This window comes from Lepidochelys kempii, chromosome 8 (assembly GCF_965140265.1).
Source record: "Lepidochelys kempii isolate rLepKem1 chromosome 8, rLepKem1.hap2, whole genome shotgun sequence".
Taxonomy (NCBI): domain Eukaryota; kingdom Metazoa; phylum Chordata; order Testudines; family Cheloniidae; genus Lepidochelys; species Lepidochelys kempii.
Window position 1 is genome coordinate 31,242,902 of NC_133263.1, and position 12,730 is coordinate 31,255,631.

The 12,730-nt window shown below is 41.1% G+C and overlaps 1 protein-coding gene across 1 annotated transcript in view; it reads left to right on the forward strand.

Moving 5' to 3' along the window:
* DOCK2 (dedicator of cytokinesis 2) overlaps window positions 1-9,681 on the forward strand; it is a 501,787-nt gene extending 492,106 nt beyond the window's left edge. Inside the window, exons 49-52 of the mRNA XM_073355961.1 lie at window positions 928-1,102; window positions 4,579-4,699; window positions 7,645-7,790; window positions 9,236-9,681. Coding sequence (XP_073212062.1) covers window positions 928-1,102; window positions 4,579-4,699; window positions 7,645-7,790; window positions 9,236-9,310 — 517 coding nt within the window. The 3' untranslated portion in view covers window positions 9,311-9,681. The remainder of the gene's footprint in view (window positions 1-927; window positions 1,103-4,578; window positions 4,700-7,644; window positions 7,791-9,235) is intronic.
* The last annotated feature ends 3,049 nt before the right edge of the window (window positions 9,682-12,730 follow it).

The following is a 12,730-nucleotide window of genomic DNA, read 5'->3' on the forward strand; positions in this document are numbered from 1 at the left end:
CAAACAAAAAAACACAACCACCCGGAGAATATTGTCAGAACTCAAAAATGCATCTGTTTAAAAGACACCTTTGCTTCTTGCATGCACATTTCCCAATTTAGAGTTTAACCCTAAAAGACTTAATTAAAAATAACCATAATATTATTTCCTGTAATAATAAAAGAAAGTAATAATACCTGTTAGCAACTGTGTGTCAGCCAGTTCAGTAGCACTTTACCTTGCTTTCTCTGTTTGCAAACACTGATTCAGAAGCACACACTTAATCTAAGGAAGGTACATTTTTGTACCAGAGTTCAAGAGGGAACGTTTAAGTCCACCTATTATTTCACATGCTGTTTCTTTAAATGAAATGTGGCCAATATTTCAACTGTAAACATGTCTTGGTTGTGACTGTTGCCACCGCATTCACCCTCCTAAAATTGTAGGGGAGTTCAGCTCATCACCACGTACCTGGTCACTCTGCACTGGAATGAAGAAATTTATCCCAGAAGCTAGAGGGGATGTGTTTACATCTTGAGGCATGAGAAGGGATGGCAATACTCCTGTCCTAAAGTGCCCAGCCACCAGAGCAACATATTTAAACATGTAAAATACACCATGTGATGTTAGCTCTGTCCCTATATAATTTAGGTGCCCTAGAGCTAATTCTGCAATAAAAATTATGAAGTGCTCATTTTAGATTAATATTTAACAATCTTTCTGACATTGACATTTTGATGCCTACTGTAAGGCACATGTTAGTAGACAGTTGCCAGCTAGAACACAGTGCTGTGCTCCTCATTTGACAGTGATCAGCAGTACAGTTCAGAAAGTCAGAACAAAGGATGAGCATGACTGCATTTGTGTCTCACAGGAAACCACCTGAGACCTTCGGTGGCCTTTATAATGTAATGGAGCATGTTTTGTTTCTATTTCTATTTTCTACAGCTTTGAACTGGAAGTAGCACCACGAAAACCAACCAAATCAGAGTCAGAAGAAAATGTCCTGCAGATAAGCACTCAACCTGAGGTTAAGTTGAGAAGATCCAGGAAGAGAACAAAAAGAAGCAGCGTGGTATTTGCAGATGAAAAAACAGCACCCGAGCTTTCCGATATGAAATGTGTAGGTTACCAGCCTAGAATGCTTTCTAATAATCCCCAAATCGTGGATGACATTTTCAGCATATGTCTTTAAGACATTGTGCGCCTCCTGGAAGTTAAAATAAACAACAAGTTTTATTAAAGGCCACTCAGAGCCAGTGTTGTGAAATACTCATCACTTTGCCAGAAAAGAAAACCTGCGAGAGACTGAGGGCCAGATCCTCAGCTAGTGTAAATCAGTGTCTCCCTACTGATTTCACACCAGCTAAGGATCTGTCTGTGAAATTCCAGACTTTTGATGCCTGGCCAGCTGAAGATCGTATGCTTGGTGTGGGGGGTTAAAATAGCATTCCTGGGGAGAAGCGAGTGGTTGTATGGCCCTGATGGTACCACTCTTCCAGAGGGGATTATGTCAGAAGTGATGAACCCTGCACATTTTGTACCTTGTGCCAGAACATGCAGCTGCTGGGAAATGGCAAGTTTGCAAACTGTTCCTTAAATGGTGCCAAATTTGAGCATATAGGCATTGGTTTTTCTCTTGTCCTATATATCATCTGAGTGCCTTTTTCAGACTAATAGATCATCAGAATGACTTATATGACTTACGCAGTTTTTATAAGATCATCTTCAGGAGCCAAATGTTTTTGAGTGTAAAAAGAGGCAATTTAAAAGCAAAAAACTCTCGAAGGTTTAGCTACAGAAGCCCTGTCTAAATACAAGTGGTAGGCAATCACTGAGCTGAACAAGGAGGTCAGAGCATATGTCATTTGATCAAAAATCTTTTGGAAGAATCGTTAAAGACAAGTGGAATTATTTGCCCTTATGGATAAAGCTGTTTAAGATCCCTTTCAGAGACCATAGCCTAATTCATTGCTGCTGTCACGGCTCTGACTAATGGAGCCCAACTAGGGATGAATTTGTTTTACATGTGCACTTAAAAATGATGAACACCTAAGTTTTAAAATCAGTTAATTAAGAATTGTTTCCTCCTTTATTCATTTGCTGGAAGCCAAGTTCTGTGTTTTGGCACACTGATGATATCACTAGCAGCACACACTGTGCACTGCGGACGAGGACGTGCCACACTATAAAGGTGTAAACTGGGCATTTTGGCTTCAGCTTCGTTAACTGGAGAGACATAAATAATACAGAGATAACCACGAATAGCCACCCCTCTGACCATAAGCCACACCTTGAATCTTATCACATGTAGCATTATAGGCCTCCCTGATGGCTGAGTTTGGCTCTCATGCATATACAATCCTGGTGGACAGAGATACAGAAGTCAGGATATGACCTAGCCTCACACAAAGAGGTCTGGTCTAGACTTCACAGCTAGGTGCACGTAAGGCAGCTTGTGTTGACCTAATTATGTCAGCATACACACTACAGCCTTGTCACGCTGATGTAAGTGTGCTACTACACCAACACGATAACTCCACGAGAGACATAGTGCTTATGTCGGTCTAGTTAGCGCAACAGGGTGTCTGTGTAGACACTGCATTACTTACATCATTTCTGGAGCTGTGAAATTGACAAGAAAGCTGGGCAGCTAGAGCTCCCCACTCCCAGCTGGGCTGCTGACTGGAGGCTTCCCACTCAGGGAGCTGAGAAGCCTAGGGGGCAGCTCCCAGCTCCTGGTGGGAAGCTGAGAACCCTGGCTCTCAGCCCCCCTGGCTGCCCCTCTTCAGTCGGTGGAAGAGCCGTTGGTGAGGATGTGCACCAAGTAATTACAGAAGTAATTACTGTGGTGGCTGAAATTTGACCTAACATAGGTTCTCTTAGGGCTGTAGTATAGACATGGCCAGAGAGAAGCCTTTGTCCATAGTATTCAAGTGTTTTCAATCCCACTTTGAATGGCACTGCTTTGCTGAAAACTGTTTTTAGTAATGGTTCGGTGTCCCAATGTACCTGATGCTCTGGAGCCAGCTCTAGGCCCACTGTGAACAGCCTTTACCATGGGTTTCGCTGTCCTTTGGCATTAGCATGCCTCTATTTCCCAGCCACTTAGCTTGAGTCTCAATAACAGTTTCCGCGCCCCCCCCCCCACACACACATAAAATATGTCAAATTTGGCCATACAAAATTAGTATTTCTGTTCACACAAAGAATGCACAGCTGTGAACTTGAAGAAAATCAGGTATAAGCAAAATCTGTACAAAAAGATGACAGCATGTAAATTTTTATTTTTTACGGAAAGAATTAAAAACTCAATTGCTTAGTGCCAAAAACAAAAGCTGGAAGCATTGCTTCTTGCACCAAAGTTAACAATCCCTGGTAATGCTTCCTCCAAAACTTGGCTAAGTAGGCAATGTTTCCGACTAGGAGCAACAAGGGAGCGCTTTAAAACAGTAGCAGCTGTTAAAAATAGGACAAAAATATTCTGGTTTTGTTGCATGGGAAATAGCAAAAGTATTTGCAGCAGAAACAGAGAACCTTTATAATTGTAGTCTTGGTAGATGCAAAGCTTTTCAGTGCACCATCAGTTTCGGTAATATAAACAGACTGTTTATTTGGCAGGCAAAAGGAAATTGCCTTTTTTCTATTTTCTTTAAGGACTGGTCTGGGTGAGGGATGCATTTCCATTTTTAGACCTAACATTTTAATGCTGTTTCACTTCAGAATTATGATCTTGAGAAGAGAGAACTTTATAGCAGGACAGCAAGTTTTAAAAGAAAAAAAAATATCTACAGCAAATTGCCTTTTTTCTATTTTCTTTAAGGACTGGTCTGGGTGAGGGACGCATTTCCATTTTTAGACCTAACATTTTAATGCTCTTTCACTTCAGAATTATGATCTTGAGAAGAGAGAACTTTATAGCAGGACAGCAAGTTTTAAAAGAAAAAAAAATATCTACAGCTACAGTGTCTTCCCCTCAATAAACTGCAAACTGTAAAGAAGTGGTCACTGCTCATCGGTGAAGGAATAATTCATCCAGTGAAAAAAGTCTGTTTTTTGTATGAAAAAGTGGACCTTTTGTAAAATACATATGTTTTTGACTCAAGTTATAAAAGCGGCATGTCTCTTCTAGCACCTAAACTGACAGCATTAACGCTGTAGGGAAACCAGTTCTTCACAGTCTCATTTTACTTTCCGATCCACAGTCTGGGTTGATGACAATATTACTCTATATGTGGTAGGAACACTATCACACAATCCTAGATAGCCTACAAAGTATTGTCTTGTCAGTTTTAGGGGTTTAGGGGTCTTCTCAGTCTGTGGAATAAGCCGATTCTCTTACTATAAATCAGCTCCAGAACATTTGCTTAGGAAGTTGTACCTTTCAAGTCTCTGAGGGCCAAATTCTGTTACTTTTGATCACTTTGAGTAGTATCTTACTTCACGAATAATCCCACTGAAATCACTGTGAGTAAAGGTAACAGAACCAGGCCATGGTTGTCTCTCTCATATAAATTGTTAATTTTGCTTAGCTCACTACTATTCGTTATATCTGCGTTAAACACTGATGGTAAAAATTTTGCATTTGTTAATATATAGCTGTCAAGGAAATACGAGTTTATGAGCGACACCAACCTCTCTGAACATCTGGTAGCACCTCAGAAAACATCTGTTCTCAAGCAAATGAGCTTTGCCAGTCGTTCTATGCCAACTATACCAGGTAAGATAATTATAGTAAGAGAATTAGAGTGCTGCACTCTTTGCCTGCTTTTCATTTAGATTTAAAAAAAAAAAAGTGAGTTTTTTGTTCTTCATGCTGTGGAAGAATTTGGATTTTAGGAAGCGTTTAGGGTTGAAATAGAGTTGACGAGGACAACACTTAAATGCTATGCCATGGTGATACAGGCCCTAAAACAGGATAACTCACGCATTATGCTGATGAGGTATTATGTAAATTCTGGGAAATTTAACAACTACAATGTAAAGTATTGCTTTGAAAAATCCTCAGGGGCCCAGCCTCCCCTCAGATAAGGAAAATGCCTCCTCATATTCAATACTAATCTAACTCGCCCAGATTATTCCTGTTGTTGTATTTAAGTGGTGTAACAGAAAAAGTCTCGGAGGCCATAACTCCATCTATGGCATCACAGGGGAATTACCTCAGGCTGAATCTGGAATAAGTCCATTGGCTAAAAAAAATTCAGTGCAGAACCACAGATGTCTTATTAAATTACCATCTGACTGCACCATAAAGGGCTGCAGGCTGAACACTGACTAGCATTAGTTCCTCTTTCCCTGCACAGCAGCACAATAAGGAACCAAACCTCCAAGAAACCTTGTCTTCCAGGGCTCCCATGGAGCCAAGGTCCATTGACTTTCCCAGCCGTGTATGCCCTTATTTATGGAAAGGAGACATTTCCACAGTGCGGCAGGAATAAAAAAGGCATGAAAGGGTTGCTCTGTCCCCTGCTTTTGAGGCGAAAAAGGCCAATGGTTGAGATCAGTAATTGTGCCCAATGCAGATGCAGCATCTCACAGATGGGGAAAGATGTGTGTGTCTGTGCAGGGGCCCCAAAGTGAATATTGCCCAGCCCCCCGCTATTGACATCTGATGTGAGATTCCCTGAGGGAAACAGCCAGTGACAGCCTGGCCGTGGAAGTGTGTCTTTCTGGTAGTTTTCAGAGTAACAGCCGTGTTAGTCTGTATTCGCAAAAAGAAAAGGAGTACTTGTGGCACCTTAGAGACTAACCAATTTATTAGAGCATAAGCTTTCGTGAGCTACAGCTCACTTCCTCAGATGCATATCGTGGAAACTGCAGCAGGCTTTATATATACACAGAGAATATGAAACAATACCTCCTCCCACCCCACTGTCCTGCTGGTAATAGCTTATCTAAAGTGATCATCAGGTGGGCCATTTCCAGCACAAATCCAGGTTTTCTCACCCTCCACCCCCCCGACAGCCAGCAGTTTTATGAGCAGGGTACCATCGCAGTACTGTGAAGTCCTATAGTAATAGAGAGCCAGAGCAGGCCCTGCTAAAGTTGCCACCTCTGAGGGAGTCAGCAGGAAGGGAGGGAACAGACACCCATGTCTATTCTTTGAAATAGGTAGGCAGAAGATGCAAAGAAAAGCCCCTTCAGCCAAAATTTTCCTGTAGGGAGGGGAAAATAAATGTATCCGTCACACAGGGGAATTAGAAGGGTTGGGAGAACAGCAGAACTTCACTGTCTATGAAAACTAACCATGGGCCTTTGCTCTCCTGCTGCAGGGGAGGACTGTTCCTAGACATGCTCTTCCCTGCAAGGGGTGGCCCTTTGGACCATCACTGTGGTGAGGAGAGGGGCAAGGGGGGCTGTGCTCCCAGCAGCATTGATTTACTTATTAATCCTGGCCATTAGGGCTGGGCCACTACCAACTCCAACCGTCACATGCAATGCGAGGGTCAGAGAGAACAAGTGCAGTCATGCACAGCGCATAATTCTGGCTGCCTAGTGAAGAATATCCCCTTCTGGTAAAGCTGGGTGAAAACTTGAATGAAATAGGTCCTAATGCTATTTTAAAAAATAATCTGCAATGCTCACTTCCTTTGGACTGTCTTCCCCATTGTTTATTTTTCATGTTGATCAGATTTGTTCACAGCAGAGGTGAACACTGCTCCTACCAGCATCTGGCTGTACCTTCCACTTCACACATGTTTGTGTGGCTGGCTACATAGAGGTGACAGGACCCTCTGGATGGCTAAGCCCTTATCCTGACAGGTGCCCAGGAGAGCTGGTTGGAAAAAAGCCAGTTATTTTGGGGGAAAATGTCTTTAAAAAAAAAATCAGGCTGTTTCCTTCCAAATTTCCTGCAAACGTTTTTTTCAACAAAAGGCCAAAACTAAAAACAGGTGTTTGTTTTTCAAAAATAGTTTCTAGTTAATGCTGGCATTTCTACCCCCCGTTTTCAAATCCTGTACAGAACTCGTCTAAATAACACAGTGGTCGAACAGACTCGCTCTCCCATTGCTGCTGCCTCCGGTGGAGCTCAACCAGTGGTAGAAATGGTGGGAAGTTTCTCTGGAGTAAAGATGAGTGTAAACAAGCTCTTCTTACTCAGCAGTTTACAGTGTACACTCTGCCCCCTCATCTCTTTGTTTGAAGAGGTAGATGTGCTGGGTATGATTAATGCAGATGTGTTAGTTTATTTAGCCCATGAGCAGACCTTGGGCTATTGATAGATGCAATATTTTCCTAAAATAAAGCCTAGCCTTTTCCCAGTAATACTATTGCCTATTTAAAATATACCCACAGGAGGAACTTGCCTTCTGCCTGGGTAAGTAATTTAGAATAGCGACTCTCAGTCTTCTTCCATTTGTACCAGGGCAAATCAGGCAGGACTCAGCCGCAAGCAATGAAGTTACAAAAATCAATAGAGAATCAGTTTTAGTGAAAGCAGATTCAGGCCCAGTGACTGTTCTGTATACAGTTTAAATGTAACTGTAACCAAACCCAGCCCCAGGCAAGCTAGTTTCTGCCTATGTTGCATTGCAAGAGTCATGATTAGACTAAAACATCTTACCTTTCCTTTGGAATTGTAAGAATTCATGATTGTAAGATCTGCCTTGTGTCGCACTTTGTATAACTCTTTCTTAACAACCAATCATTTGTTTCTCTTTCAAGGGTTAACTCTGTCAGTAGTCTGCACCCCAGCTCCTGACGAAACAAATGCATCACAAAGGCTAAGCCAGCAAATTTTTCCCTCTACTTCAGAGGGAGATAAGAAGACCATTAAAAAAAAGAGAGTGAACCAGTTCTTTAAAACAAAAGTAAGTGTTGTGTATGTACGCGTGTAAAAAGGAGGACGGATCGCTTTCCTAAAAAAACCCCAAAAATGCATTGGTATAAAAAAAAAAGCCCAAATAAACTCCAAGTGTGAAAGTAAAATGTAACACAGGGTTTTAAAAGCAAGAGGCCTCTGTGGAACAGAAACTTACCCGAAGTTTTATTTTCTCTTACTTAATTTTCTGATATCCATACATTTTCCAGGCTAAAGGGGGAGTGAGAGATGCAGTTCTCTAGCCATACCACAAGAGGTCTCATTTGATCTACAGCTTTTTTCTAGTCTGATTTATGCAACATCCTAATGGCAAAACAATTACCTGTTGAATTTTTAAACTTAAATTGGGCAGCTGGCTCTTAGCATCACAATAGTTGCTAATAGCCTGTAGTGCAAAGTATGTTACCGTACGCAGGATGGGTCAAAATCTGTCCTCAGATACATGCCCATCTGAAGGTAGAATTTGTCTCACAGTAAAATCAGCTGAGCTCCCTGAAGCAATTTGTGCTCAAACCCCTATTGATTTGGACAGTTTTGAACAATTAAAAAAACAAAACAAACCTCACAGAATTTGGCCCAATGTCAGTTAACAACAAATAGTTTATATCTTATATACTAAGATCGGAAGTGTCTAAATTTGCCTTGAAAATGCAATGTGCCCTGTAAAGGAGTCCTACAGGTGTCAGAAGGTTGTATTTGATAGAGGTTCCAGAAGTCAGTGATATTCTTAGTGAAGGAGCATTCTGTGACATTCATAATATTTTACACCCATCAGCTCTCTGCTGATACTTTACAAAGAGTGTGTGTGTTGCACTGATTTCATTTCCATCCTTTTGTCCCTACCGTGCTTTAAAAAGGAAAAGCTTTTACTTTAAAAAGCTTGCTGTTTTCTGGGAAAGTAGTACAGCATTGGAGAAACCTGTGTTTAAATGTTTTCTAGCTTATTTCTTCCTGATAGGAGAGAGAGTAAAATAACTTAATTTGGAGTCTCTGGGGTTTTGTTGATATTACATTTGTCTCACAAAGGCAGTGAACTGTACATGTGAATCAGCTTTACATTGTGGTTTCACCCAAAGTGAGAAGGACAACAAACAAACGAACCCTGTTTACAAGCCCAGGCAGGACTTAAAAAAAGTTTAGAGCTCCATCCTACAATGACTTAGTCATGTCTGTAACTCGGGGATCACTCACATGGGTAAGGTTATGCATAAGGCTTTGCACTATTAGGGCCTTATTAAAAAGAAAAACCTTCAGGATTTGGCCCATGATTTTTCTTCTGACTTTAATGTGACATTGTGCCACTGCTGAAGCAGGCAATGATGAAAACCAGATTAAAGAGACAAGCTGTACATGTATACATACTGTACATGCATACAATGGGGTCCAAGCAAAACTGCCTTTTAACATATGGCATTCTCTTCCTCTTTTATGCAGCGTATGTCCAAACCACCTGAAGATGGAAAGCACGCCGGAGAGCGCCATTCTGAATCCTTATCCACCGAGCTGTGAATTCTTTCACTTACAAAACAAATCAAAAAATCCAAAGGGAGAGACTGTTTTTGAGCATTTGCTATTGAAGAGAATGGCATTGACATAGTATTTGGATGATAGAGAATATACATTCAAGTGTAATTCACACCAAAGGCTCTGTATAATTAATTCATTTGTAATATGTATGTTAGGAGAAACTGAAAACACATGTGATCATGGAACCTGCTGCAGTATATTAAAAGATGTGCATTAAAAATACTACAGTGATCCTCTTTATTACAGAAGTAAAAGACAAGGTGTGCTCAGTCGGGGTGAAATTCACTCCAGTGGAGAGAGCTGCTTGTGGGTCCTCTACATGGGTGAATCATAGGGCTTGTCTACGCTACAGGATATGTCGGTATAACTTATGTCGCTTAGGGGTGGGAATAAGCCACTCTCCTGAGCAACGTAAGTTACACTAACCTAAGTGCTGCTGTGGACAGCTCTATGTTGGTGGGAGAAGTTCTCCCACCGACATAGCTGCTGCCTCTCATGGTAGGTACAGCTGTGCTTCTGTAGCCCTTCTAGTGTAGACAAGCCTTTACTTTTTTTTAATAGAAGGCCTCAAAGATTCAGTCCAATCCTACTCAAAGCACATGGAAGTTGCACCATTTTTGTCCATGGGAGCAGGATCTGACCCTTCCTGCAACACCATATGCTTGAGGGTTTTTTCCAGAATGACCTATCTGTTTTGTATTGAAAACATTCCCCAAAGTTTATACACACACGTGAGTTTACGTCAGATCTGACTGTATGGTATAAGCAAAGCTGTATTTTCTGCTGTTCAGCAATAAAATGTTAAAGGTTTATTTTATTTGCCTTGAATGTTTCTGACGGGAATCTCTCCAAATGGCCTAGTATAATATGTGTTAATAGTTTCTTACTGACAACAGCAGGAACTCTGCAACTCCGAGTCCCATTCTTTCCAAATGTAATTGATTTTCTGCCTCGGACACTCATGCGATAGAGTTCAAAGATGATTCTTTGTTGCAATGAAACTAGCCTGCAGTGCAGTTCAGCATCGCGCTATCTTATTATTACCTGTTTTTTAAAGGGAAATGCAGTTGTCTCAAACACAGAATAAATTAGGCTGCTTAAAAGTTTTTTCCATAAACTTCTCATGAAATTTTCATTTTCCTCTATTATTGTTCCTATTTGTTCCACACAACTATCTAGGAAGGTGTGTGCTGATTAAATAAAATGTGTTATGTGGGATGGGGTAGGGGGAACCCACCCTTGCCATGGTTTTGGTTTGTTATAGGTAAGGGGGAAAATCACTCAATCACTCCTTGCTTACTGCAAAACTCAGTGGAAGGACTCCCTTATTTTTTAAAACCACTTTATTATGTAAACACTTACATGCAGCATGAATAAATTATCTAATGAATATAGCCTCTTTCTGACACAAGTTGTCAGTGAGAAACTGTTTTCTCAAATATATTCATTATTGAAATAATGAACATTTGGATTATGTGAGAATTCTCCAATATTTGCTGTTTGTGCTAACAGTCCTGCAAGTAAAACCATCACAGACAGCAAAACCAAAAGGCTGCCAGCCATAGCCAATTCATTCTTTATCAGCAAGAGTATTTGCAGTATAGTTTAGCTGTGTTTGCCTAGCTCTACCGTACAGAGCTACCGTACAGCACTGTATCTGAGTGAGGGACAAAGAGAGGGAACAGAATGTTCCCAAAAAGAACCAATTCACTCTAATGGGCTGCTCTGTGTATGTGTGTGAAAGAGAGGGAAGAACGAATAGGAAGGTGAAAAGAGTAGGGTACGTATTTGAACATCATCCTAGCTTAAGGCATTACTTGTTTTTTTCGTTTTATGCTCTGTGAAGATGAATTAAATAAACACTGATGGGATAAATGCAGCTTTAGGCACACAGGTATTCATTTTAGTGTCCATTGCCACAACGTAAATAACATCTTTAAAAGCAAAATTCTGGGTTTTTTTGGGGTGGCGGGGAGGGGTTATTGAGCATCCGTAGATACCAGTTAACAGGACACTGCCTTTGCTCATTGTCTTGCAGTGTATGTTAGTGTTTGTTCTCAAAGGGCCTCCTGAGGTAAGGCTGCAGCTCTTTCACCTAAGAAAAGCTGGGTATGAGAGCTTTAATTAAATCAATAACTAGGTAGGCTATCACAAAACCACTGTGATTTAAAAGGAAAAAAATCAGAAATTTGCAGAAGAGCTGAGGGGAATGGAAGAGACTAGAAACAAATAGCCTAGGAAGGTTTGGAGCCGGATGGAGTTTGGGGTTCCACTGAGTGTTTAGTGAGAAGTGCAAGATTCTGGTTAGGCCTTGGTTTAGGGTTAGTGTATTCATCTACATTTGGGTTATTGAGGATTACGTACTCTGTGTATCATATGACTTTTAAAAACAAACTCTGTATTTATCTAAGCACTATACCCAGATGTACAGACACTCTTCTCTCAACCTATGTATTACATAAGTTTTTTAACATTAGCTTTAATAAAAATTTTAATTTGGTTTAGGGGTGTGGCATTCAGCTTGAACTTCAGTAGGGTTGGGAATGGGTTTAGGCCAGGATTCAGTTGTAGTTCAAGGCTGCTAAGCATTTGGTTTAATTTTAGATGGATTGTTGTATTATGCAGTTTTGACACAAAAGAGCATAAATGTCCCAATTGTCCAGTTTCACAGATTTTTGCCATCTTTGCCGAACAGGCCTTGGATTTTGGCTCTGTCTCAGGCCTAAAATCATTGGGGTTCAGCTCTGAGTGCTGGTTGAAGGACACTAACCAACGTGAACTAAGTCACAGCTAACTGGAATTGTAAAGGTATGCTGCATTTTGGAAATGAAGTTTCAGCCATACATAAGTATACAGACATAACAGAGACACCTAACATTTAGTACAAGTAAATGACATGGTGCGAACAATAGGGGACATCCTGGGATAAGTGTGGCCATCTGGCAACTGCTATTTTAAAATGTAAATCAGTACTGATTAGTGCCATTCCCGTCACAGGCAAAATGAGCCTCTAGCATATTGTGCTGGGGAAAATTCACTCAAAGTCCAAGTCACTGGGCTTTATGAGGTGAAGTGCAGAGAGTTTGCGGAGCAGAAATCCACCCCTGACTTGGGCCAGACTGCAAAGCTGTTATTCTAGTGGAATAGCATGGCAGCTACCTTCTCTTTTCCTCACTCCTTAGAACAATGGAGCCCGTAGCCTCTTCCCCAGTCCCTCACCCCAAATACAACCCCACCATGAGTCTTAAATGGAGTACATTGGCCTTCTGCACTTGGTGGATTTTCACCCCAGTAGACATTTAAAATTTTTCTTTTTCTAAACAGTACCAATTTGACATTCATAGAGTTTAGGGCCAGAAGGGCCTACCAGGTCATCCAGTCCGACCATACAACATCACCCAG